Here is a 24,489-nt window from a genome sequence, read left to right as displayed (position 1 = left end):
CTATCAGCTGTGGCTCCCGTCCCACCTGCGCCGTGATGCCTGTGGGTAGTCTTGCCAGTCTCACGAGAGGAATGTCCACTTGTGGCCGACTCCCTCGGTGGTGACTCAGTTGTCCGTGGCGGTTTGGGGGATGACCCAGTGGCCCCAGCACCTGCACCAGAAGCTCCCGTCGTGCCAGACCCCCCAGCTGGTGAGCCCGTGGTCTCCGGTCCTTTTGACGGTGACCTCGTGGTGCCGGAGCCTCCCGCAGATGGCCCAGTCGTCCTGGATCCGCTCAGAGAAGAGCCAGTCGTTCCCGATCCTATGGGCGAGGTTCCAGCCGTACCAGAACCTACGGTAGCGGGTGCAGTGTTGGCCGACCCAGGACCCAAGGACCCTGTTGTCCCGCTTTCTTCGGAGGATGATGACCCATGGGCGGCAGGTGCTGTGCCTGAGGGCCGGGGAGCTCCCGATGCGCCACCAGGGCTTTGGGTGCTGCCAGACTCCACGCCAGATGCACCCGTTGCGCCTGGACCTCCACCGTGTGTCCGGGTGGTGTGAGACCCTACACCGGAAGGTCCTGTTGTGCCAGAGCCCTCACCAGAGTGGCCACTTGTCGACGATTCTCGGGACGCATGTCCAGTTGTCTCTCGGCCATCAGCTGTGGCTCCCGTCCCACCTGCGCCGTGATGCCTGTGGGTAGTCTTGCCGGTCTCACGAGAGGAATGTCCGCTTGTGGCCGACTCCCACGGTGAAGACTCAGTTGTCCGTGGCTGTTTCGGTGATGACCCAGTGGCCCCAGCACCTGCACCCGAAGCGCCCGTCGTGCCAGACCCCCCAGCGGGTGAGCCTGTGGTCTCCTGTCCTTTTGACGGTGACCTCGTGGTGCCGGAGCCTCCCGCAGATGGCCCCATCGTCCTGGATCCTCGAGGAAAAGAGCCAGTCATTCCCAGACCACTTGGAGAGGATCCAGCAGTTCCAGACCCTTCGGCAATGGGTCCAGTGGTGACTGAACCAGGACCCGAGGACCCTGTAGTCCCCCTTTCTTCAGAGGATGGTGATGACCCATGGGCGCCAGGTGCTGTGCCCGAGGGCCGGGGGGCTCTCGATGCGCCACCGGGGCCTTGGGTATTGCCAGACTCCACGCCAGATGCACCCGTTGCGCCTGGACTTCCACCGTGTGTCCGGGTGGTGCGGGACCCTACACCAGATGGTCCTGTTGTGCCAGAGCCCTCACCGGATTGGCTACTTGTCGACGATTCTCGGGACGCATGTCCAGTTGTCTCTCGGCTATCAGCTGTGGCTCCCGTCCCACCTGCGCCGTGATGCCTGTGGGTAGTCTTGCCGGTCTCACGAGAGGAATGTCCGCTTGTGGCCGACTCCCTCGGTGACGACTCAGTTGTCCGTGGCGGTTTTGGGGACGACCCAGTGGCCCCAGCACCTGCACCCGAAGCGCCCGTCGTGCCAGACCCCCCAGCGGGCGAGCCCGTGGTCTCCGGTCCTTTTGAGGATGACCTCGTGGTGCCGGAGCCTCCCGCAGATGGCCCAGTCGTCCTGGATGCGCTGGGAGAAGAGCTAGTTGTTCCCGAACCTATGGGCGAGGTTCCCGCAGTACCAGAACCTACGGTAGCGGGTGCAGTGGTGGCCGACCCAGGACCCAAGGACCCTGTTGTCCCGCTTTCTTCGGAGGATGATGACCCATGGGCGGCAGGTGCTGTGCCCGAGGGCCGGGGGGCTCCCGATGTGCCACCAGGGCTTTGGGTGTTGCCGGACTCCACGCCAGATGGACCCGTTGCGTCTGGACTTCCACCGTGTGTCTGGGTGGTGCGGGACCCTACACCGGAAGGTCCTGTTGTGGCAGAGCCCTCACCGGAGTGGCCACTTGTCGACGATTCTCGGGACGCAGTTGTCTCTCGGCTATCAGCTGTGGCTCCCGTCCCACCTGCGCCGTGATGCCTGTGGGTAGTCTTGCCGGTCTCACGAGAGGAATGTCCGCTTGTGGCCGACTCCCTCGGTGACGACTCAGTTGTCTGTGGCGGTTTTGGGGACGACCCAGTGGCCCCAGCACCTGCACCCGAAGCGCCCGTCGTGCCAGACCCCCCAGTGGGTGAGCCCGTGGTCTCCTGTCCTTTTGACGGTGACCTCGTGGTTTCGGAGCCTCCCGCAGATGGCCCAGTCGTCCTGGATCCGTTCGGCGAAGAGCCAGTCGTTCCCGGACCATTGGGCGAGGATCCAGCAGTTCCAGAACCTTCGGCTCCGGGTCCCGTGGTGGCAGTCCTGGCACCCGAGGGTCTTGTTGTCCCTCTTTCTTCAGATGATGGCTCAGCAGTGCTAGATGAGCCATCGGTTCTTGCTGTCTCTGATTTTTCCTGGGATGTTTTCGTGTTCCCTGTCTCCGTGCCAGATTCTACAGTTGTGTGTGTATTTTTACCAGTAATTCTACCACTTTCTTTAAGTGTGGACGATGACAAAGTGTTCGCTACCCCACTCCATCCTGATTCAGATGTTCCTGAATTAGCCTTTGATGGTTTTGTAATTCCTGGGCTTTTAGATGATACACCTGTTGGCTCTGTCCCCTTGCCTGATAGTCCAGTTGTTTGTGAGGTATCAACTATTTTGTCAGTTGTCCTTGATTCCTTTGGTGATGATTCTCTTGTCCTTGATCCTTCTAAGTTTGTTTCAGTCACTTCTGAATATGTGGGGTATGATACAGTTGTCCCTTTTGTTTCATATTGTGGTCTCCTGCTTTCAGTTTCTGCAACAGATGATCTTGTTACTTTTCTACAAATGATTGTGCAGTTGTCACTTATTTCAGCACAGTTAGTCCTCTCATGCTTATGAAATCATACAGTATATGTGCAATGATACTTTAATGCTTTCTCTCTCCATGTTTTACCCTAGCACTCATTCTACCTTCTCCCCCTTTAATTTTTCTTTCTTTCACGTGATAAACACCATCTTATGTCATGCCTTTCATTCCCTACCTTGTATTTTCTATCAGCAATTTCTGCCAGAGCAGTCCCAACCTGTGCTTTGCTTAGGAGGACTGTGTTAATTCCCGGATAATCAGAAAACATTTAGAATTATAAAGGTACCTAAAGTGACCATAGTGATTCTAAAACATGAAAGATCATTGTAATCCCCAGAGTCTGGAGGTTACGTTGTCTCTGTATTCTGGAGAAGGGGAGTCAGCTCCAGTGGCCAAACATCTCATTATCAAATATATCACCTTGTATACCTAATATTAACAGTCTTTCTCTCACCAAATATTCTGTGCCAATACTCAAAACCTGCATTAGAAAGTTTGGGCCAGGAAACAGAAGTGCCGTGCGTGCATCATACAAGTGTGTGGTTAAGTGCAGCACTGCGGTTTGGGACCTTGTCGTGGGGAGCAGGAGGATGGTGAGCCTTGTAGCTTCAAGGCACTTGCTATTTCAAAGAGGAGGAATGAGCAGACGACAGGCAGTGCTCGGCTAGGAAACAGACCCTATGTATAGGCAGTGGCTATGTTGGTTCTGATACATAAGCTGAGAAAATTTCCTACATCTTGTCGGCATTTGAAAGGCTATAGATTCACCCACCTGGAGACTTACCGCCTGACGCTGTGATTCCACGAGTGGATGCTGCTATTTTTTGAGAAAACAACACAGACATGAGTTCCAAGGAGAGGAAAGTCAGGTTCCAGAGAACCCCTGAGGTCATTTTCAAGTTGATCAACCTGAGATTAAGTTTCAGAGAAACTAGACCACATAGGTAAACGGCTGTTAAATGTGAAATTAAACTTTACAAATCTATAGGCCACAAGTAAGAGGTCAAAGAACTATCACTTTGCATCGTGTATTCATCAAAAGCTTCCTCTAAAAGCCCCTTTAGAGTTGAAGTGATTGAAGTAACATTTCCCCCCAAAATGTTATCACTGCAAAAGCAGCTGTGCCAGGATGACAGAATCGTGGGGGAGGGGCGGCCGACCGGTGCTGCAACCAGCACAACTGCTGTGACCGGGCCCGAGAGGTGTGAGTGGAAATGTGTGTTCAACGGCATTGAAGGACAAGGTTACAGAGCATTTACTGAGAGCCGTTTGGATACCTCTAGATTGCCAGCATGTGATTACGTGTAACGGCTACGTGTACTTATCAAACGCTAACACTTTTCAGTGTACTTTTGTACTCTCCTGCCCCTGCCAAGTAAGGTAAAATTCCTTGGTCTGAGCAAAAGAGAAACTATAAGTGAGCTACGAGGAATTCAACATGTACTTTTGTGTAGCAGGCACTTTCTCCACAACCACGGTGCGTGAAGTGTCTTGAGGACATGCTAATTTGGAGGAAAGTTATTGCTTGGTCGTGTCACACTGGACATGGGACCTGCTGCCTGGCCTTTAGGGAATGAGTCAGCGCGGAATGACAGATCCAAAAAAAAGGGGCACAATGACGGTGTCGTAAATTCCTTTCGCTGCTAATTGAGAAGCAAAAGCTAACAGGTGCATCTTACCTGCTTCAGTGCTGGGCATGGATGTCACTGTCGAGGTGGAGACTATTTGGGAAAGACACAGTGTGTGAAAACGCATTACCTGAATAATTTTTACTGGGAAATTTAGTTCAAGAAACTAGTTTCCATAAATTAAGCAAAATTTTCCAAGATTGTACGCAGACAAAACACATTTTTATGTAAGTTAATCACATCATATGGTAACTATTCCCATCCCAAACCAGGAACTTTTGTCTGTTGTCATCACTCAGTCAAAGACTCGTGGGGACGGAATTGGGTTCAGAAACTGATGTGGACACCTTGTCTCCAGGTGAGTGAACAGTAATAACTGAGCTTTAAATAGCTTCAGTGTGTCACCCACAGCTAAGCCCTGGCTCCCCAGTGGCTGACATGACCCCAAATACATTCAACAGAAATGAAACCCCTCTTTGGACCACATACCTGGGACCACTCCACCCCCACAGGGCCACCCCACACACAGGGCTCGGCCACCACCATGGTGCAGGAACACTTAGCTGCATGGGAAGTGAACTGTCCCAGACAACAGTGGCTGCGTTCTGCCAGCACACCCTTGAGCGGACTGAGCCGAGATGCCATGGGGTGCATGGCAGAGCCAGGGTTGGAGGGGACGCAAGTCGCCCCTATCTGGCGCCGCCTGTGCGTTCTGACACAGCTATTGTCCCATTTGTTGTCTAAACACGCCAAGCTTCGGAAGATGCTGTTTAATAAGCACATAGATCTGATTGCCTCCTTACCTTGGCTCAGAGTATAGCCAAGCAACATTCTGACATGTTCTGATAACTGTTCACTGTACGATTCTGGTATCAGCAGATTTACCAGCAAACTCTATTGGCCCAGGTTCACACAGAAACACAAAGGATTAACCACAAAGAGAAATCCAAAACACACATCTAAAGCACGAATATGATCTTACCTCTAAATGTTGAATTAGTGTCCTTTTCTGAAACAACCGTAAATTAGTATTATTTACAGGAATAAAAACGTAGAACAAAGTCCTAGATTGCAGGGGCACCTGCGTCACCTCTCCCCTGCACACAGCATGTTCTCACCAAGCTCAATGGGATTATTCTGGGGTGTGTGTGGCTTATGAGCAGCCCCGATCACCTAACCCTGTCTCTGTCAGTCTCACCGGCCCCACCCTCTGCGGGGGACTCCAAGGGCCCAGGCAGCATAGGAGCTGAGCCAGCCCCAGGATGGCTGCCACAGGCCGGAGAGGTGTGGGCCAGCTCTGTGCTGACCACGGGGCAGGGGACACACTCACCACTGCACTCCAGCTCCCCCGCGATGCAGTAGCTGGAAGATTAAAGAATGAATCTGAGATCTCAACTCCTAATCACAAGCACCTCCCAAGCTTAAAGTCAAAGTGTCTGTGATAGTCGCCATGGAGTTCAGCAGGAGAGCTCCTACTGGGGGGCAGCCCCCAGGCATAGGCCGGCCACTGGCTGCTTCTGACTGCCGGGGCCCAGTCACTTCACCGCAGATCTGGGCCAGAGGACACGGCTGTGAGCCCTGCCTCCCAGGCTCCTGTGGCTCTGGGAGGCCCCCACGCACTAGTGGAGACCCCATATTGGCCTCCGAGGCTCTGTCTGGAGCCTTGAACTCAGCCTGACATTTCCATCAGAGCTTCCTCCTCACCTGGTGCTGCCTGGTGATGCTGCCTGCATTGCTTAGTGCAGGGGGAGCAAAACACCGGCAGGTTTGGGGACTTACAGAAACCACAGGCACAGGTACATACAACAACGCCAAGCGGTCCCTCGTGGGGACAGAGGGGAACAGCACCCTGCTTCTCCCGGGAGCCGAGAGTCAGAACCGCCACGGGCGTCGGGGGACTCACCACGTCCTCCCACAGTCGTCCTGCACTACACCCCCCGCGGGGATCACATCGTTGTAGAAGCAGCTGCACTCAGACAAGGTCACACACTTCATGGTGTTCTCGTCCAGGTAGGGGGCAGCGTCAGGGCACTGGGCGTAGCAGCCTGCATGCACAGGGACGGACACTGCACCCCAGGGCCCAGCCCAGCACCCAGCACAGAGATGGGCCCGGCCAGGCACTGATTCCAGACAAGGTCGCCTGTGGGAAGGCGGAGGGACAGACCCTGGGGCCACCCCATGGCATCCTCACGAGCTGCTATCAAGGGGGGTTTATAGAGAAAACGTCCCTAGTCTAGAAACAGGACGAGCATAACAGAGGGAAGTAACTCTTCACTAAACTACAAAACAGAAGAGACTGAATTGGCCAAAACTCACATTTTTCTAGCCTTAAGTTGTTAGCCTAATTCTCTCTCACCACTCTGTGGTTGGCACTGAGCTGTCTTACCTTCCAGGAGTGCAGAGAACTTCTGGCCGATGACGTGGTCCTTGCAGGTCTTGGCGGTCACTGTCCCACACGGCGCGTAGTGCCAGCTGCACTCCCCAGGGGAGTTGTAGTAGTCGCAGTACACGGCTGCAAGATAGCTCGTCAGGCCCAAGGCGGCGCGCCGCCTGCCACGGGACCCGCCCCCACCTGCCCACGGCTCCAGGGGGAGGGGGTGTCTGGAACAGCCTGAGCAAGGTGGCCTTTGCCCATGTGCTGTGTGACGGAAACTAGCTCCCGGCAAAGGGGTAACACTCAGCGTCCAAATGCGTTTTCCTTTAAATCAGGCATGAACAGTCGTTTGAAATGGAAAGGCAAACGCGAATTTTCCCATTTTGAGATAATTTAGGTCATAATCCAGATTCACGATTTTCGTGTCCAAGCTCACATTTTTAACCAAAACTAACACGCGGGTGGGGGCGCTGAGGGGCACCGGGGATGCTAGACAGACAAGACAGCCCCCGCTCATCGGAGCATGGAGGCGTCCCCGGCCTGCGCACAGGGACCTCTTGGAACTGAGCGAGTGACGGGCGTGCCAGGTGCTGGATTTTAAAACAGGCACCGCCCCCCACCCCAGACGGGCGCATCGCCAGGCCCCAGCCTTGCCAGGCAAGGCTGTGTGACTGTGGCAGGAAGTGCGGGAGGGGGGCTGGCTGCGCTACAGGGGCCTCCACCACACCCGTTTTCAGGCCGCCCACCCTGACGCCACTTACGGCAGAGATCTGGCCGCCTCCAGGTCACGCAGACACCCACAGCGCTGCAGGCCTCAGCATACATGGCCACCGACGTGCAGAAGCCCTGGTACTTGCCCTCCATGTCGCAGGCGCAGGCCTCCTCGATGCAGGCGTCGTAGTAGGCACTGGGGTCCACCTGGGGGCATGGGTCGGGCCAGCACTGAGCACACAGCCGAGGCCCTGCCCACCTGGATGCGGCACCTGCCCCTGGCCCTCCTTCCGTGGCCCCAACCACCTGCTCCGTGCACCTGCTGCGGCCCTGCCCACCTTGCTGTGGCAGTCCCGGAAGGTGCTGTCCCGGATGATCTCACACTTGCGCACGGCCCAGGCCTTGCAGTACGGGTTGGAGTCGCACGGGAACACCTGCGCCACTGTGTCCGCACACTCCTGGCTCGTTTTCCAGCTGTTCCCAAACTCCAATGCGCCAGCCGCCACCGAGGAATGCCGTGTGGTGAAGTCGTCCTTGAGGTCACCGTTGTTGTTCCCACAGAGGCCGCACACTCTGCCCTGCACAGCCAGATGGGGTCACGCAGGCTCAAGATGCCCCCGGGGCGGTGAAGGGGACAGCCCGCGGGGGGCATCTGCAGGGCACAGCGGTCCCGGGTCTACTCTCAGCCCCAAATTTGGGAAGGAAACCAGGAATTGTGGACAGCACACTGTTCCCGTTCATCCAGGAGTGGGACACAACTGCACATCAACTAAGATGATCAAGGACAAGAAATTACTGCTACTCACTAGCCTGAGCCACACACACGGAAACGTGGGTTCTCAGACGTGCACATCCACGTACACACCGACTGTGCCTCACGTCAGCAGCAGAGCCACTGCGTGGGATCCAGCAGCCTGGGGATGCCCTGACTTCCCACCGACTCTGCTCGGGTCCACAGTCGTCGAAGGCTGAGCGCTCGAGGCTGCCCGCCCCTCTCGCACCCCCAGGCCCAGCCCAGCCAGTGCCCGCCGCAGCCCTGGTGACCCACGTACATGCCAGTGTGGGTCCAGGATCACGGACACTCTCGTGTTTTTGTCCCAGATCACGGTCATCCCACTTTTGAACTTGACAATCAGGTAGAGGCCCACAGTGTGCACAGAGTAGGCGTTGGCGCGCAGCTCGCACTCCTTGCTCTCGGCAGTCCTCACAGCCGTCACCTTGCCGTCATGCAGCACGACGTTCTGGTCCTGGAAGCAGATGGGCTCAGGTTGCCTCCCGCGCCAGCCGCACCCAGAAGCCCCAGTCGCCGTGCCCGCGCCTACCTGGAAAGCCACAACGATCTTCCGCGAGCACGTGAGCCCGTCCTCGCAGCACGGGACGCTCTCTGTCAACATCCGGAACGTGCCGTTCTCGCCTCCGCAGTAATCCTGGCAGGCGGTGGGGGGGGGGGGGCTATCAGCACCAGCACCTCCCCAGCAGGCATCACACATCCTCCACCACCGCCGGATGGCGTGTGCTGTGCGGCCCAGTTCCCGGGGCTCGCTCCCGCCACCACACAGGTGCACTGGGCTCCCTGAGTAGCTAGGGGAGGGGCCTTTCTTACTCCCCTTCGGCGATTTACATGGACCTGATATTCAAAAGTAAATTGTAGATCCCAAGCAGTGCGTGTCCGCCTTCTCTCTGAAACCTGGGAAGCTGCGGGAGGCAAGGAGCAGGCTCCAGCAGGCAACAGGGCGCACCAGGGCACCCTGGCCTCTGCCAGCTGGCCTCGCCGCTCCCACTCAGCTGCGCATCTGTCGTGGGGCGGTGCCAGCTCCAGTGTTGCAGCGCCCGGGTGACGGCACATGAGCACGCTCAGCCAAGAAGTGACGGGCTGGCGCCCCAGCCTGGAGACAGCGAGACCCTGGCACCGTGCTTGCCGCTGCTGCCTGGCTCTGGCCTCTGCCAGCAGAGCCCAGGGCAGCCCGCGAGTCACAAGTCAGAGAACGCGCCGGCTCTGAGGGTCACTGCGCAGTCCTGCTGCGGTGGAGAAACGCCCACAGGGCTCTGACTGTCAGGCTGGGAGAGGAAGACCCTCCAGGGACATGGGCCACTACTGGGGGGAGGGTGCCCCTCTTCTCTAAGATCCCATCACCCCACTCTGCTTTCCCCAGGACCCACATCAGCACCTGTTTCCGCTAAAACCTGAAGAGGGTTTTTGCTCTGATGACAGACAGTGGAGACCTTGTAGGCTGGCGTTGCGGCAGCCGTCCGGAGGTGGGGCAGGGGTAGAGGCGCCTGCACAGGTCCTCAGTAGTGGACGCTGCCCCTCCTGCCCCCCTCCCGCGTGTCCCTGGTGCGAGCCTGCACTCCCGGTGTGTCTGGCATGATTGGTCAGTTATTCCGAGGTCTGAGGATGCGCAAACCCCTTCCCAAATAATGAATGATTGACTTGATGCCTTTGGATGCACAGTGCTGCCCCGGCACCCCAACTTTCGACAGGTGAAGGAGGGAGCCTCGGGAGACAGGTACTCACCTCCAGGAACGAGTATTGGCAGAGGCCGTCGAAGCTATAGCTCCGCCCATCGAAGGTCCGCACGTGGCCCTCCCCATAGATGTGGCAGGTGCTCTGACATTCGTGCTGAGTGCAGTTCCATGAGCCCTTCACACAGGTGCTGGGGGGACAGGGGGCATCAGCGCCTCACATGGGAATCAGACACCCAAGCGTGGTCTGCGTGGGTGTGAGCGGGGCAAACCTGGGACCCGCGGATGCTCAGCACAGGACGGGCAGTGGCTGCCACAAAGCTGCTTCTCCTCTAACCCGCCTTGGCCATGACTTTCTGGCACAGCTGGAAGGACGACCCTGCCCATAAAGACAGGGCGGCTGCACCCACCCCAGAGGGCACACGGTGGACCCCACGCACCACTTATTGCAGCCGACCGCGGTGACGCTGCCCTGCTCGTACTCCCGGCCGCCAAAGGAGCAGGGACAGTCATCGGGAAGGACGCACTTCCCCCTCGAGTCCCTCACCATCCCGACCGGGCAGTAGCAGCCGCGCTTGCAAGGCAAGTTCTCCTGCGGGAAGAGGCCCAAGTGAGACCCCAGAGGCCGTGGCCACGGCGCAACAGCTGAGCAACCGCAGAGGCCAAAGGCATCAGGCTGTGGGCCTGCTCGCCGCCTCTCCCCGCATCTCCTCCTGCCGGGACAGCTGGTCAGATGCGTGACTCACATCAAAGGTGGGGATGTTCCGGGTGCTGCAGGTGCTATCCACCCGCCTCTGCGCCTTCGGGTCCCTGCAGTCCACATACTCGGCGCCCCCAGAGCAGTTCTCTGCAGAGCAAGGGAGTCCGGTGAGCAGGGCCTCTGGCCTGGGCTGTGCATCCCCCAGCAGCGCCTCAGCACCTGACCCCACACTTACGCAGCATTAAGTCAATGGGTGTCTGGCAAAGCAGGAGCCCGTCCCGGCAGACACTGGGCATGAAGGAAAGTGACACATCAGACCTCAGATTTCACAGACGCCTCTCGACGAACTTCCACAGCACCCCCGCCCCCTTGCTCGTGAGCCATCTGCTCCATCCTATTAGTCCACTGAGTGAGACACAGACCCCAGATGATGCGCGAAGGGGACCCAAGCAGGCATGCCCGGCCCTGACCAGGGCCTGGGTACCAGCCCCCACGCGGAGGCTGGGGGCGCAGCAGGGCAGGAGGATCCACAGCCCCCGGAGGGCGGCCATGTCTGGCCCTTGCTGGGGGCGAGGCCCGCTGGCGAGCAGGAGAGCTGAGTGGGGACAGCCTTGCAGGGTCCAAGAGCACACACAGGTCTGGGCTGTGGGTGCGTCACACAGAGCTCAGGCCAGGCCTCCTCATAGCAGGTAGGCAGCAAGACCCAGGCGGCAGGTAGAGCGCCCAGCCCCTCGGAGCTCGGTGGGGGTGAGACAGAAGCCACTCTGGGGGCCTGGCTTTCACTAAGTGGAGCTAGTGGATGTCCAGCATCCACAGAGGCAGACTGGGCACACCCAGCCACATTTGCATGCTCGCCTTTAAGTGGTCATGCAAAGCTGTTCCTTGACACAGACCGGCTTCGGGGACCACAGACACGAGGGCAGTGCATCCTGCGTGTCTCAGAGCAGCTTCCTGCAGCTACACCGCCAAGAATGACCCATCTCTGAGGGAGGGTGTGGGCAAGTCATCCCACAGACACTAGGCCTGAGCCACTGCTCCCAGCTGCCATCTCTCAGCCCTGCCTCTGACCAGCCAGCGACTCCAGGCTGGCCCAGTGCTGCGGCAGCTGTGTGGTGCCAACTTCCAAGCATGTCCTGAGGGGTGTCTTGCTCAACCTGGCCCAGCAAGCACCCCAAGCTGAGAGGCAGCTGGGACGGTGTCTGCACGTGGGGGCTGACAGGGATTTTTCCAGAGTAGGATGAGCCACTTCCAGCCTCAGTGGGGCAGGGCACTCCAGGTTAGAGGGGTGGTGCCAGCCTCGGTAGGGAACGTAGCTAGCAAAGCCCAGGCCGCGGGCTGCGGCGCCAGTCCTACCATTTGTTGTCATCGAGGTGGATGAGCCTGCCAGGTTGCAGGACCTGGCCGTCCAGGTAGCAGTCGCACTGGGACTTGGGCACGCAGCGCCCCTCGCTGTTCTGGAAGGTGCCGGTGGGGCAGGTGCAGCCATCCACTGGCACATCCTCCACGTCACAGCTCCTGTCTCTCTCCGACAGGGACCGGCAGGAGCTGTTGCAGGCTTTGACGTTGTACTTGAAGACGAGGCCGCTTGGACAGGAGTGCTCTGTGGGCGCAGGTGCAGATGGTGGCGCGAGCCCAGGGCATCACGGGCACCCAGCGGGACACGCGGACCAAGAAGAATGAAATTATTTTTTCCGCTTTTCCCAAGGCTGTCCTGGCCCACGCTCGCGGGCGGTTCCAGGCAGAGCCCTGCCCCCGGGGCGGTGCCGGCCTCGCGCAGTGCTGGGGAGGGAGGACGGCTGCCCGGGACGCCTGGGGCTGCACCCGCGAGGAGGGGGGTCCTCCGAGAGCACGGCGGGGACAGAACCCGCGGGGAGCCCGCCGGGCCGTGCTCCGCTAGCGGGCCGGGCCGCGGGACTCAGGGGCGGGTCCTGGGACCGTCTGGTTCTGAGGACGGCTCGGGCTTCCCCGAGGAGCCGGGAGGGCGCCCGAGAGGACGTCCGGGAAGGCCGCAGCCGCGCAGCCGAAGGCGGGCGCGGAGCCGGGCGGAGCGACGGCCCCGCCACGACCACGTCACCGCACAGAGCCCGCACGAACGCCGCCTCCGGCAGCGACAGACGCGGCCGCCACACACACCCGCGCGCCCCGGCGCGAACGCGGACGCGCTGAGGAAGACAAAGCAGGAAGCAAAGCGCAGGGACGGCTCGGAGGCAGCTTCTGTGGCAGGACGTCATGACGTCATCTCGATAGGCCCCGGCGTCCGGGCGCACAAGGTGGGGCTAAGGGGGCGGGGCGACGTCGGCCCCGCCCCACCGGCCCCGCCCCTCACCGCAGCGGCCGTCGAGCCAGCCGGCCAGCAGCCTCGCCCGCCCCCGCCCCGCCCCCGCCCCGCCCCTCACCGCAGCGGCCGTCGCGCCAGCCGGCCAGCAGCCTCGCCCGCCCCGCCCCCGCCCCGCCCCCGCCCCGCCCCTCACCGCAGCGGCCGTCGAGCCAGCCGGCCAGCAGCCTCGCCCGCCCCGCCCCCGCCCCGCCCCCGCCCCGCCCCTCACCGCAGCGGCCGTCGCGCCAGCCGGCCAGCAGCGTGCCCCGCTCGGCGCAGGCCTTGACGTAGTTGCCCAGGAGCGCGCACAGGCAGTCGCGGCCGCGCTCGCACGTGCAGGTGAAGCGCTTGCATTCCTGGGGGGCGGGGGGGGGGGCGTGAGACGGGGCCGCCCGGGGCTCCCTGGAGCTCCGCGGACTCCCCCCGAAACGCGAAGCACCGCGCGGCCTCCCAGCCCGGGACGGGCCCGCCCGGGCGTCTCGCGGCCCCGGCTGGGCGGCCGGGCGGGCTCCGGGCGAGAGGGGAGCCGCGGGCCTCGGCGCGGACCGTGACGCCGGCCCACGTCGGGGCTTCTCCCCGTTTCTTAGACTTTACTTAACTCTGCGCAGCAGAGCTGGGGTGCGGCCAGAGGTGGGGGTGGGAGGACTCCCCAGAGACAGCGCGGGGAGCGGGGCGGGCCGGGCTGCCACACCCGCGGAGGGAGCAGCGCGGAGAGCGCGAGTCTGCTGCGCCCTGCGGGCCGCTCCCCACCGGGATCGAACTCAGGCCGTGGGGGCCACAGCCCGAGACCCCCCCAGGCGCCAGGGAGGCCCTCAACGTGTGTGCAGCTGCGGGGCGTGGTTGCTGTCCCGGGCATACCTCGTGGTAGGGCTTGGGGTTCACCACCAGGTGGCAGGAGGCGAAGGGTCCCCTGGTGTCGAGGAGAATCCCGCAGTGCCTTTCCGCAAACCTCTCTGGAAGAAACGAACACTTCCCAAGTTACTACCAACAGGGTCATGATTGTAACTGGAAGAAAAAGTATAAATTTTAACAGTTTTGACTTAATTAAAACAATTAAGCTTCAATACATTTGCTACGATAAAACTAATTTGCTATTATTGTATGAAAAACAGCACACCACAAATCAGAAATGCTCAAGCTAAGCAGAATCTTTATCAGCTTCGGACTCTTGTAATTAAAGCCACTAAGATTTTTCTGATATGCACTGTCTATAAAAATGGAACAAAGGGAGATTATTTATTTAGGTGCCTTTAATCTAAAACATAGGTTTATGTCTAAATTATAGTAGGATGGTAGAAGCCAGCACTGCACCACCCCATCGCGTCTTAGCCATCCCAGAGGGTCCCTTCAGCTTTCCTGAGATAACCAATACCACTCACCCAAACACGAGTGTCAGCGTTCAGGTGCCCAGTTGACATGTGGTTGGTTTATAAATAACCCAGTTTCCAAATTAACAGAAAGGAAAAGTCACCAGAAAAGCATCCAAGAGGCAAATGCTTGGTGACCCAGAAGGACAAGCTCTGCTAACACTTCCTAAATGTTAATTTTTCTAGCTCAAATCATTCACAGTTCAGTTTGTCATCAATTGCCTTGATTTCTTATAAGATACACATTTTTTTTTACCTCTTCTGTTTCCACTTGTGCTACCTACAAGCATTGTGAACATCCAGCATCTTGTGCTATGTTGACCTCAATGCTTCTACTTGACACATTAACGTTTTTGAAATCAAAACAAGCACCAAAATTTTCAAAAGGAATTGCCTTAGAAATTTTTAAATATCGTCCCAAGCTATGCGGTCTTCTTGAATATGCACATTATTTCAGAAACTTATGTATCAACATGTATTTTAGTCGCTTGCATTCCTTGTGAAAGAGCAGGTGACAACCAGGGCAAGACCTGCACCTGCACCCTGGGGTCACGGCTTGATGTCCGCTGTCAGGAGACCAGCCCCAGCCACAGCACGCTGAGGGGCAACACCCTCATAGGGTCCTCGAGAGTCTCTGTGGATAAACTGAGTTGGATTCGTGGAGAACTCAGGTGCAACACAAGCTGGATCACAACAGCTCAGAGGCGCCTGACAAGCCACTTTGCTAGGCTGGTATGTCTAGTGCACAGGAGGCACCAGCAGCTCAGGCACTGGGGTGCGCCTATTTCTGCTCTAATCACTTGCACAACCAAGTGACAGGGACGAGTAACGCACAAGTGATCTGTGCCGTCTGCTCTCACCCTGAAATGCTGCAACTGCAGGGAGACTCGGTAAGGAGGGAAAGATGATGCCAAGAATTGGGTAACTAGTCAACCTGCTTCCCTATGGCCGACGTATTTCCTGGCCTCAGCCAGCCCGACTGTGTCTCTGCTGTTTCCTCGAACACCGGCGGAGCTGGGAGACCAGCCAGCAGGACCAGGCATGCCCACGTTGTCACCATGCAAGCCTCGACCCCAGAGTGCCCGACCAGCGCCCTTGGCCATACCTTTCTCTATGCTGATGCAGGAGGCAGGGCTTGCTCTCTGGCAGGGCATCATTTCCCAGGAGTCAGCAAAGGCCTGGGACATCTTCTCCAGAATGTTCTGGCTGGACATGAAGTCGTCCTCGGCTCTGTTGTTGTAGGAGCCGCAGAGCCCTGAGGAGCACACGGCGCTCAGTGGTGCCTCGGCGCTGAGGGGGTGTCCAGCCCCCCGGATCTTTGATCCAATCAAAGCCCGAGGAAGCGGCCCCAGAGCATGCGCTGGTCACTCTTTACACATAAAGTGCTGTTTCCTGACACCACGAATTAATGCCCATTTTTTTTTTCACATCCCTGGCCCCAGCCTGTGCTGCTCCTGTCTCTGCTATATCCACACCTGCTCCAAGGAGGAGAGGCTGATGACGGCATTTATGTGACCACATGCCCTGCGCTCAGTGGGCCCTTATCTGCGCCCTCCTGCCCTGAGTCATGCTCATCCCTGGGAGCATACAAGTCACCTTCCCAGGTGGTGGGTTGCTGCAAAGGCTTGGTCGCCTCCGGCTGCTGTGGTTGCTTTGTTGGCACGACGCCCAGCAGCAGCCATGAGAACTGATTTCTATGGCAGCCACCTCACACCAGAGGGCCCAGAAGATGAGCAGTGACATGGCTGGGACTGACAACAAGGCTTTTAAATAAAAGTGCATCTTAGGGGCCTCCCCGGTGGCGCAGCAGTTGAGCGCTGGGTTGCGAAGCTGCCCGCAGCCTCTGCAGCGCCGGTTCGATCCCTGGCTGCTCCCCGGCCACCGGAGGAGGGTCCCACATGGCGCGCAGACCTCTCCTGCCGCCCGCTGCTCCCCTCAGCAGTGGACTTCGGTCCTTCTGCCTGCTCTGCTCCCCGCTCTGGCTCTGGTGGATCCTCTCACCCTCCCGCCCTTCTGACTGTACCCAGTGCTTGTATAAATAAATAAAAGATAAATCTTTAAAAAAAAAGTGCATCTTAGCCCTTTTTGTGCTAAGCACAAAGCCTTAGCTACGTGATATACAACATAAATCCCAACTCACTAAATACCCTGATTGAAAAATCTCACAAGGTGTAAAGTGTTGAAGACCATTTTTTGCAATAGAACTTTTTCCAATAGAAAGCAGGTTGGAGTGACGTGGCCACCGCATGTTCGGGAGGTTACAGGAGTACTTTTATGGCTGACATGCAGTGACCACGGGCCGGGCCGGGGCGGGGAGGGCGGCACCCACCGACTGTGTCCGTGAACCGGCCGGGGGGCATGGACAGGTAGAGCTGCATGACGGGGACCGTCTGGATCTGCATCTTCACGTGGAAGTGTGTCTCCACTTGCAGGTACGAGGAAGACACTCTGAAGATCTGTAATTTGTCTGCAAAAGTGCCACATTAAGAGCAGTGATTAACAGACGAAACAGCTTTTAACTTCTTAAAATGCTTCAATGCAATCTGCTAATAACAGAGACACTTAATACCTTTAAAAATTGAGCAAATTGGGCCTCCCTGGGGGCGCAGTGGCTAAGTCTCAGCACTATGAAGCCATCACCAGCCACTACAGCCTGAGTTTGCTCCCCAGCCAGGGAGTGACCCACAGGGCGCAGCAGACCTCTCCTGTCTCCCCGCTGCTCCCCTCAGCAGTGGATTTCAGTGGACCCCCCCGTTCTGCTCCCCACTCTGTCTCTGGGGAGTCCTCTCCCCCACACACACCTCTGACCTGCACCCTAGTTCTTGCATGCATAAAATCTTTAAAACTAAATAAAAATAAAAACAAATGACATCTACTTTTAGTGTCATTACCAAACCTACCTGAATAGTAGTAACTTTGATTTCTGATGTTGTCATTCGTGACGGTCCCATCATTATTGAATACGTATTTGTCGACTGAAACGGACTAATATTTAAAGCACATGGTTAATTCACCTGAATGTGGGAAGCGAACTCCCCTTAGTGCGACGTGGGCCCAAGCTGGTGTGCCAGAGATGCACAGTTTTATTCAGTTCACGTACAAATGTCCGCAACGCAGAACATTCCTAAAGCTTTTGCTGTACTTGCTTCCCAGCACAGTGCTTTGGAGAAGACCCCAAAGGAATCTTTAGCCCTGATTTGCAGACAGGGAACTCGAGACCCGAAAGCTCCCGGCCGGCACGGCTAACCGCCCCACGCAGGCCTTTTCTGGCTGCGGTGTCCGTTCCAACTGCAGAAAGTATAAGCAAGCGAAGTCGCCTCTGCCCGGCCAGGGGGTGCAGGGGGCGGTGCGCTGAGGCCTCTGGCACCCTGCACGTGCCGAGCATCCGGCGGACCCGGCAGCGTCACTCGCACCCAGGCCTCACCCAGACCGGCTGTCTCCACCACCGGGGTTCTGAGTCTGAGCAGCCCCGGCTGGGCATGGTCTGAGCAGCACAGCGGCTGGTCACTCACCGAGTTCAAGAGCAGCGCCACGCTGGTCAGGCAGGTCCCAGACTGGCCGCTGGGGCATGGGCGGAGCTCCACGGTGACGGACCAGTCCTCGTCCTGTCAGGGACACGCATTGCACTTGGCTGAGGGCTCAGTGACGGCAGACACTGCGCCACACCCCAAGTGCGACTCGTGCATGCGGGGTAGCCAGTGCTTCTGGAACTGGATGCAGGTCCGCTGGTCCAGTGGGGGGTGGGAGGGATGGGGCCGCAGGGCATCTGGGCGGCGCGACCCCTGCAGGGAACCCTCAGAGGAGGCTCCTCAGCACCACCTCCCTCCCATCTCGGCTTCTCCGCCTGGGAAAGGCGCTTTGCCGTGGACTGCGGGCCGAGGCGCTGCCGCTCCTGCTCCAGGCCAGCGTCTGCGCGGCTCAGGCGAGCACTGCCCTGCACCCGCCACTGCCCACCCACTCTCCCCACAAGCTGGGTTGCCCTCCTGCGGGCCACATGCCCGGCACCAGCCGCCTGAGAAGCCAAGAGGAACACGAGAACGTGCTGGCAGTGGCCGGACTCTTAGGCACTGGACGCTGACCAGCACGAGGATGGGCAACCCTACGCGCTGGGTTCCTGCCAGGAGGGGAGATGGACAGTCCCGGCCAAGGGCCAAGCACCGCCCGGGGAAGCCGCCACCCAGGTTACAGGGTGGGCCTGTGGCCAGGCTGGCAGTATTGAGGGGTCTCTCTTTTTTCTGAAAAGAGTCTCACAGGAAGGCGAGGCCCCACGGATGCCCATCTGCATCCTCAGAGCTGGACACAGACATAAGGGGGCGCCGGTGGGTGGGGGCGCCTTGTGAGGGGAAGAGGGGCTGGGGAGCAGGCAAGCATGCGACGCGGGAGACTCCCCAGTGGACGCGGGGCTGTGTGTTCTGCCCGCTGGGCAGCTCAGGCACAGCAGGACGCGCCGGCAGGGCTCGCCACACGTGTGCTAGGAATGAGGGGCTGTTTGTGACCCGTTTTTAAAGCAGGTGCTAATGGCAAGGACTGGGCCTGCGGGAAGCGCGAAGGGGGCGGCTACGCACGTGGATGGCCAGGAAGTGGCAGTTCCCCGGGTGGCTGTACTTGACCCCATCGAAGGTGGTGAGCGAGCTTCCTTCCACCTTGCACCTCCCGGGGCACCGTGCCTCAGTGCACGACCACTTGGCTTCCTGGCAGGTGCTGGGGAGACACAACGGCTACATTAGGGGGCCAGGCAGGCTCTTCCTGGCGCGAAGTAAATAGCCTGAGCACAGGAGCCAGAGGCTGGACGGAGCGAGTCCTGACACTCTGCTGGACGGCTGTCCCCGCCGCTCACCAGCTCTGTACAAGGCCTCAGGTCAGCGGGGGCTGCGGTTTCAAACACCACGTCCCAGACGCCAAAAGGCACCTAGAAGAGTCACCGTGAAATCTCGCATGGACCTGCACACTGGCACTGCGCAGCAGGACGAGGGCCAGAGAGCGGGAGTGACCCAGGAGACGCGGTCAGCACGGATTCCGCGGCTCTGACTTTCGCCTTCTTAGAGAACGAGTCCCTGCGTGCAGCCTCTGGTACCTGCAGCTGCATCCAGCCTGGGCCAGCCTCTGCAGGCGGCGCCGTACCCCACAGGTCATGGCAGCCATTCCTCGGCTTGTGACTGACCTCCTGTCCCCACTGACCATCCCAGCGTGTGGGGAGGAGCACACAGCGGCTGCCTAGAGACCCTCCTTGCAGACGCAGTGTCTCGGGGGAGCCAGGTGCGGCCACTGCGACGGTGCAGGGCACAGAGGGAGGAAGACACTGCTCTGACTCAGCAGGCCACGGGCACCCCAGGACCACCCTGAGGCAGTTGCCACCGCCTGCACTAGGGCCAACGGCCAGGTGGGGGGCGCAGAGAGCTGGGCCACGTGTGACCACTCGCTGGGCAGCTGCCCTGCGGCCCCGGCTCTCTAGCTGCTGCCTGTCCTCCCAGGCCCAGGGCTGGCTGGTGACCGCGTCTGGTGCCCGTCAGGACACATGAAGCTGGCGTCCTGTGCAAGGACACCTGGGATGGAAGGTCGGCAGAAACCGTGACGAGGCTGCTCTGACTCCTGAGCCGCAGGGTGGATGGAGGAAGTAAATCAAGCGAGAGAAAGAACAGCATGACCAGGCCACAGAGCTGCCGGGGGATGGCAGACAGGCCACCCACGTACCACTGGGAGCCGCAGGGCCCCTCACGGACATCCCCTGTCTGGTACACCTTCCCGCCGGCCTCGCAAGGACACTCTGCCTTCAGCACGCAGCCGCCCTTGTCTCCAACGTCATCCAGCAGGTAACCTGCGGGTGGCACCGTGGTCAACGCCTGCCCTGGCCCGGGGGTGCCTCAGTCCCTTCCCGGGGGGACAGGCAGTGTCCAGCGGGACCATGGGACAGCAGGGGGCGCCCACGCATGTGATTGGGGCCGTCCCAGGGGCCGTGCGATTCCTGGGAAGAGCCAAGATGCAGTACCTTCCGGGCAGGTGCAGCCACTCACGCACTCGCTGTCCTGGAAGGGGGCCACGTTGGAGCAGGTGGCAGGGTTCGCCGGCACACACTCCCTGTAGACGTGTCCCTCGGGGCAGAGGGGCTTTTCTGCAGAAACAGAGACGCAGGGGCACGGGGTCAGGGGCAGAGGCACGGGGCAGGGACATGGGAGCAGGGGTGAGGGGTTGGGGGGGGCTCCTCAGGCAACTGCACCGCCCTCCTGCTGAGCCCCGCGGCCGCCCTCACAGCAGCGTGGAGGATGCAGGCGCCACGACGTCCCCTGGCCTGGGATGTGGGGACCGCGCACGGAACATGCCAGGGCCAGGGCTCTGCACTGCGTGGAGCTCACACCCAGTGCCGACTCAGCTTGGGAAGGACTAGCTCAGTCCTCGTCACCACGCCAGGGGCTCCTCCACGTTCCTGTGGAGGCTTCTCGGCGTTCTGCTGCTCTGGTGTGGGGGGGGGGGGGGGGTGGGGGCTCCGCCCTGCTGAGCTCCCACCCGACTGGGGCCGCCCCCCACCCCAGGGCCTGGCTTCCTCCCCCCTCACGGCAGGACCGTGTCTGAGAGAAGCGCGCCCTCGGGACCTACCGCAGAACACCTCGGGGTCCTCGCGCCAGGCCTCGAAGGTGCCGGGGCCGTCGGCCGCGCACAGCCGGGACAGCTCGGAGAAGGTGGCGCAGGCGGAGGCGCGGCCCTGGGCCCGGCAGTACTCGTCCACGCAGACCGCCTGGTAGTCCCGGGCCAGCGGGCCCACCTTCCCGCACTGCTCGAAGTAGTCGCGGATCATCTTGTCACAGTGCTGCGGGCAAAGCAGGCACGTCAGCCCCGCAGGAAGCGGGGGAGGGGGGACGCTCCGGGGAGGAGCAGCGACGGGAGGGACCCAGCGCACAGGAGACCCAGGGCCCGCGAAGCCTCAGGCCCTACTGAGCAAGTCAAGCCAGTTCCCCGCGTGGCCCCAAAGTCCCACTCTGCCACGCCAGGGGAGAAATCCCTCCGTCGGCACCGCCCACCGAGCTGTCACCCCGCATCATTCGAAGCCCAGACGGCAGGGGCCTCGGGGGCCTCGGAACCCCCTGGTCAGTCAACAGAAGCCAGCGGTGCAGGACGAGCCCCCATGACGACGGGACACAGGGCCGCTGCAGCTCTCCCCGCCGTGGGGTGGGGCCAGCGCCCCTGCGGGAGCCCATTCTCCTGAACAGAGCTGGACCCCACTGGCACCACGGAATGGGGAGCTCAGGGAGGACCCAAGGACCCTGCTCTCCGAGCCCCACAGCTGTCCACACAGGTGCTGGCCCTAGCGGGCAGGCCGGGGCCTCTGGCCAGGGCATAGGCTCTGGGCTCAGCAGGGCCCTGGGGTGCCCGTCACATATCCGCGCCACTGAAACCAGCCAGCCAGGAGGACATGCCGCCCACCGCACACCAGGATGCGAGGCTGCGTCACCCCAGGCCTCATCTCCATCAGGTGACGGGAGCAAAGGGGCCGATGGGGGTCTCCCTGCCAGCCCGGGGCGCAGGCCAGGCCTCAGGGCAAGGGGCCTCCTGGGAGCCTCTCCATCTGCTTTGCTGGGAGCAACAAGGTGGCTCTGGGGTGACGCCCCCAGGGGCCCAGCAGGCCCACAGTGTCCACAAGCCCCGGGCAGCTGGCTCTGAGCAGAGCCGGAGGGGAGGGTGCCGTCCCCCCAGGCCCCGGCGCCAGCCCCCAGCTCGGCGGCGCACAGAGCCCACAGGGTGTCACCAGGACACAACTCAGCTGCTCACCTAGGGTGCGGGCCGAGGTTTGGGGGCCAGTGCACAGTCTCTGCATGGTCAGCGCAGGCTGGGAGGCCCGGATGTGACGGGCATGGGGGTGGAGTGGAGACACGTGGGCCCAGGTCTGCGGGGCTCCAGTGCAAAGTGTGAGGCCCGGAGAGGCGGCCAGGCCCGTGGCACCTTACCTGCACCCCGTCCGCGCAGACCTCATGGGCCCTGGCCACGGCTTCCGGGCAGTCCCCAGGGATCCTGCTGGCGGCCAGGTGCTCGGAGATGTTCCCTGAAAGGAAGAGGTGCTTGGTCAGGCCCCAGCTCCTGCGCGGCCTCCAGACTGGCCTGGGGCTCTGTCCACAGTTTCTCTTTCTTCAGGCGAGTGTGGATCATCCAGTGCCCAGAGCCTCACCTGGCGCGCTGCCGAAGCTGCCACAGAGGCCGCAGGTCTCGTACTGCTTGTGCAGAGTGAGCTGGGGGAGAGAGAGGGCCGGGTGGGTGCAGGCCGGAGGGGCACCTGCCTCTGGGCTGGGGGTCCCCAGAGCCCTCCTGCTGGGCGGGGCCACACCTTCTCCCGACACCCCAAGCCTGTCGGCTGGACAGCAGCCTGACAACAGCATGGCCTTTCTGGCACTTTGGACGCTGAGCGGCGCAGCGGGCAGCGGCAGGGGCCTTTGCAAAGCCGCAGCCGCAGTGTCCCTGACAGCTCCTGTGTTTACGGCTGGATGCACAGGGCTGGACGCAGAGGGCTGGACGCATGGGGCTGGACGCACCGGCACCGAGCCCCACATGCGGGCCTCGCGCTGGGCCTACCGAGAGCTTGCTGTTTCTGTCCCACATCAGTGTGAGGGTCCCGCGGCGGCTGCTCAGGACCTTGTACTCCCCGAGCGTCCGGATGTGGATCAGCTTGTTGGTGTAGGGGAGCTGGACTCTGCGGAGCAGAGCACAGTGGGTCAGCCCAGCCGCGCCCAGCCCACGTGCCGCAGCCAGCGCGGCCTGACGAGGGATAGCAGCCCAGGCTTCCTGTTTTAATAATTTCTGAAGAAGAAGCAGAATGACTTTTTTCTGATACTGAAGGCTTATGAGGAGCGATGAATAAATACTTGAGGCTTTAGAGAAACGAATGAGAGAAAAACGGTGAACGTGATCAGACGACTTCAAAAATCTCAAGTGAAACCCACAGCAAAGGCGTTGGCCCTGGGGTCGCCGGCGAGGCCCCCCACCCCGCCACCGCGGCGGCAATTTCCAAACACAACGGCCCGAGCCCGTCGCTGTAGCCCGTGTGCACTTCCTGGCACACGCATGATCGTCTCTGTGCAGGAGCCGCCGCCGGACACACACCACCTGCATCTGGGCCCTCGAAACAGCCTGGCAGAGGCCGCCCTGCCCGCGTGGGACCCACGCCCCAAACCTCAGCCGGAGGTCACAGCCGCGGAGCGTCCAGCGCGGGGGCGGGGCACAGGGTGACCTCGGCCTTCCCTCCCGCTTGCCGGCCTTGCCCGCCCACGCTCACCTCTCCCCGTTCACCACGACGAGGTCTCCAAGGATGGAGATGTCGTTGCCATCAATGGTGACCCGCGTCTTCTCAATGGCGCCGCCAGGGCTGCGCCGAAGTTCCACATCAAAGTCCCCACCCGACTCCACGCAGTGGCGGCAGAAGGTGTAGGGGCAGGAGGACTGGAAGGAGAAGATGTGACCGTCGAAGGCCTTGTAGGAGCCGCTGCCCCACGTGGACGCCTCGCCTGTGGGTGGGAGGGCACTGCAGTTAGCACAGGCTGCTGCCGCTGGTCGCCTAGACCCACGTCAGACCCCCGCTGCCAACTCTGTCCCTCCACGGGGCAGCAGCCTCCTGCCTGTCGGGACCAGTGGCCATGCCGGGGCTTCTCCTCACTGACCCCTCAGCTGGGGAGGCTCCCCCAGGCTGCCCCCTGTGACCACGCAGGCCTCTCTCAGCAAATCCATCCCTCTCGTGCTGCCTCGCTGCCCGCTGTGTCCATGCAAGTGCCCTTTGCTCTCCCTCCCTCTTGTAACAAACCTGCCCTCTGGACACAACCATCGTCTCTGTCACCTGGGAACTCGCTGGTGCTGCCAAAAGGGGGGCTCTGGGGAGACCTTCCCCAGAGTGAACCTTGCAGCCACTCTCGGGACCCAGCACCTCCAAACCGACCTCATGTGGACATGTCTGGGGTGTATCTCAGGAGAGGGTCAGAGCAAGACGTACTGCCAGGCGGTAGGAGGCCCAGCTGACGGATTCAGTGTGGGCCGGCCCTGGTCTGCGCGCCCTGCAAGGCAACGGCTCCACTCACCCACAATGGTGTCTGTCTCCGAGTACTTGGGAGTAGCCTCTGGAATGTGGGAGCCTGCGGGGCACAAGGCACAGCCATGTCACAGTGGGCAC

The 24,489-nt window shown here is 60.5% G+C and overlaps 1 protein-coding gene across 1 annotated transcript in view; it reads right to left on the bottom strand.

The window, feature by feature from the left end:
• Positions 1-2,001: 2,001 nt before the first annotated feature.
• MUC19 (mucin 19, oligomeric) overlaps positions 2,002-24,489 on the bottom strand; it is a gene marked incomplete at both ends in the record, with an annotated part of 29,879 nt that continues 7,391 nt past the window's right edge. Inside the window, 28 exons of the mRNA XM_084256199.1 lie at positions 2,002-2,256; positions 4,906-4,979; positions 5,615-5,778; positions 6,320-6,461; positions 6,803-6,928; positions 7,552-7,708; positions 7,840-8,079; positions 8,554-8,748; positions 8,824-8,928; positions 10,017-10,155; positions 10,405-10,556; positions 10,711-10,811; positions 10,900-10,952; positions 12,018-12,264; positions 13,211-13,337; positions 13,840-13,934; positions 15,454-15,603; positions 16,678-16,815; positions 17,716-17,953; positions 18,914-19,049; positions 20,040-20,163; positions 20,335-20,457; positions 20,940-21,150; positions 22,286-22,380; positions 22,504-22,564; positions 22,905-23,022; positions 23,605-23,833; positions 24,398-24,451. Coding sequence (XP_084112325.1) covers positions 2,002-2,256; positions 4,906-4,979; positions 5,615-5,778; positions 6,320-6,461; positions 6,803-6,928; positions 7,552-7,708; positions 7,840-8,079; positions 8,554-8,748; positions 8,824-8,928; positions 10,017-10,155; positions 10,405-10,556; positions 10,711-10,811; positions 10,900-10,952; positions 12,018-12,264; positions 13,211-13,337; positions 13,840-13,934; positions 15,454-15,603; positions 16,678-16,815; positions 17,716-17,953; positions 18,914-19,049; positions 20,040-20,163; positions 20,335-20,457; positions 20,940-21,150; positions 22,286-22,380; positions 22,504-22,564; positions 22,905-23,022; positions 23,605-23,833; positions 24,398-24,451 — 4,049 coding nt within the window. The remainder of the gene's footprint in view (positions 2,257-4,905; positions 4,980-5,614; positions 5,779-6,319; positions 6,462-6,802; positions 6,929-7,551; positions 7,709-7,839; positions 8,080-8,553; positions 8,749-8,823; positions 8,929-10,016; positions 10,156-10,404; positions 10,557-10,710; positions 10,812-10,899; positions 10,953-12,017; positions 12,265-13,210; positions 13,338-13,839; positions 13,935-15,453; positions 15,604-16,677; positions 16,816-17,715; positions 17,954-18,913; positions 19,050-20,039; positions 20,164-20,334; positions 20,458-20,939; positions 21,151-22,285; positions 22,381-22,503; positions 22,565-22,904; positions 23,023-23,604; positions 23,834-24,397; positions 24,452-24,489) is intronic.

Source organism: Talpa europaea (assembly GCF_964194135.1).
Source record: "Talpa europaea genome assembly, chromosome: 15".
In the NCBI taxonomy this organism is placed as follows: Eukaryota; Metazoa; Chordata; class Mammalia; order Eulipotyphla; family Talpidae; genus Talpa; species Talpa europaea.
This window is presented reverse-complemented; position numbering and strand designations above follow the sequence as displayed.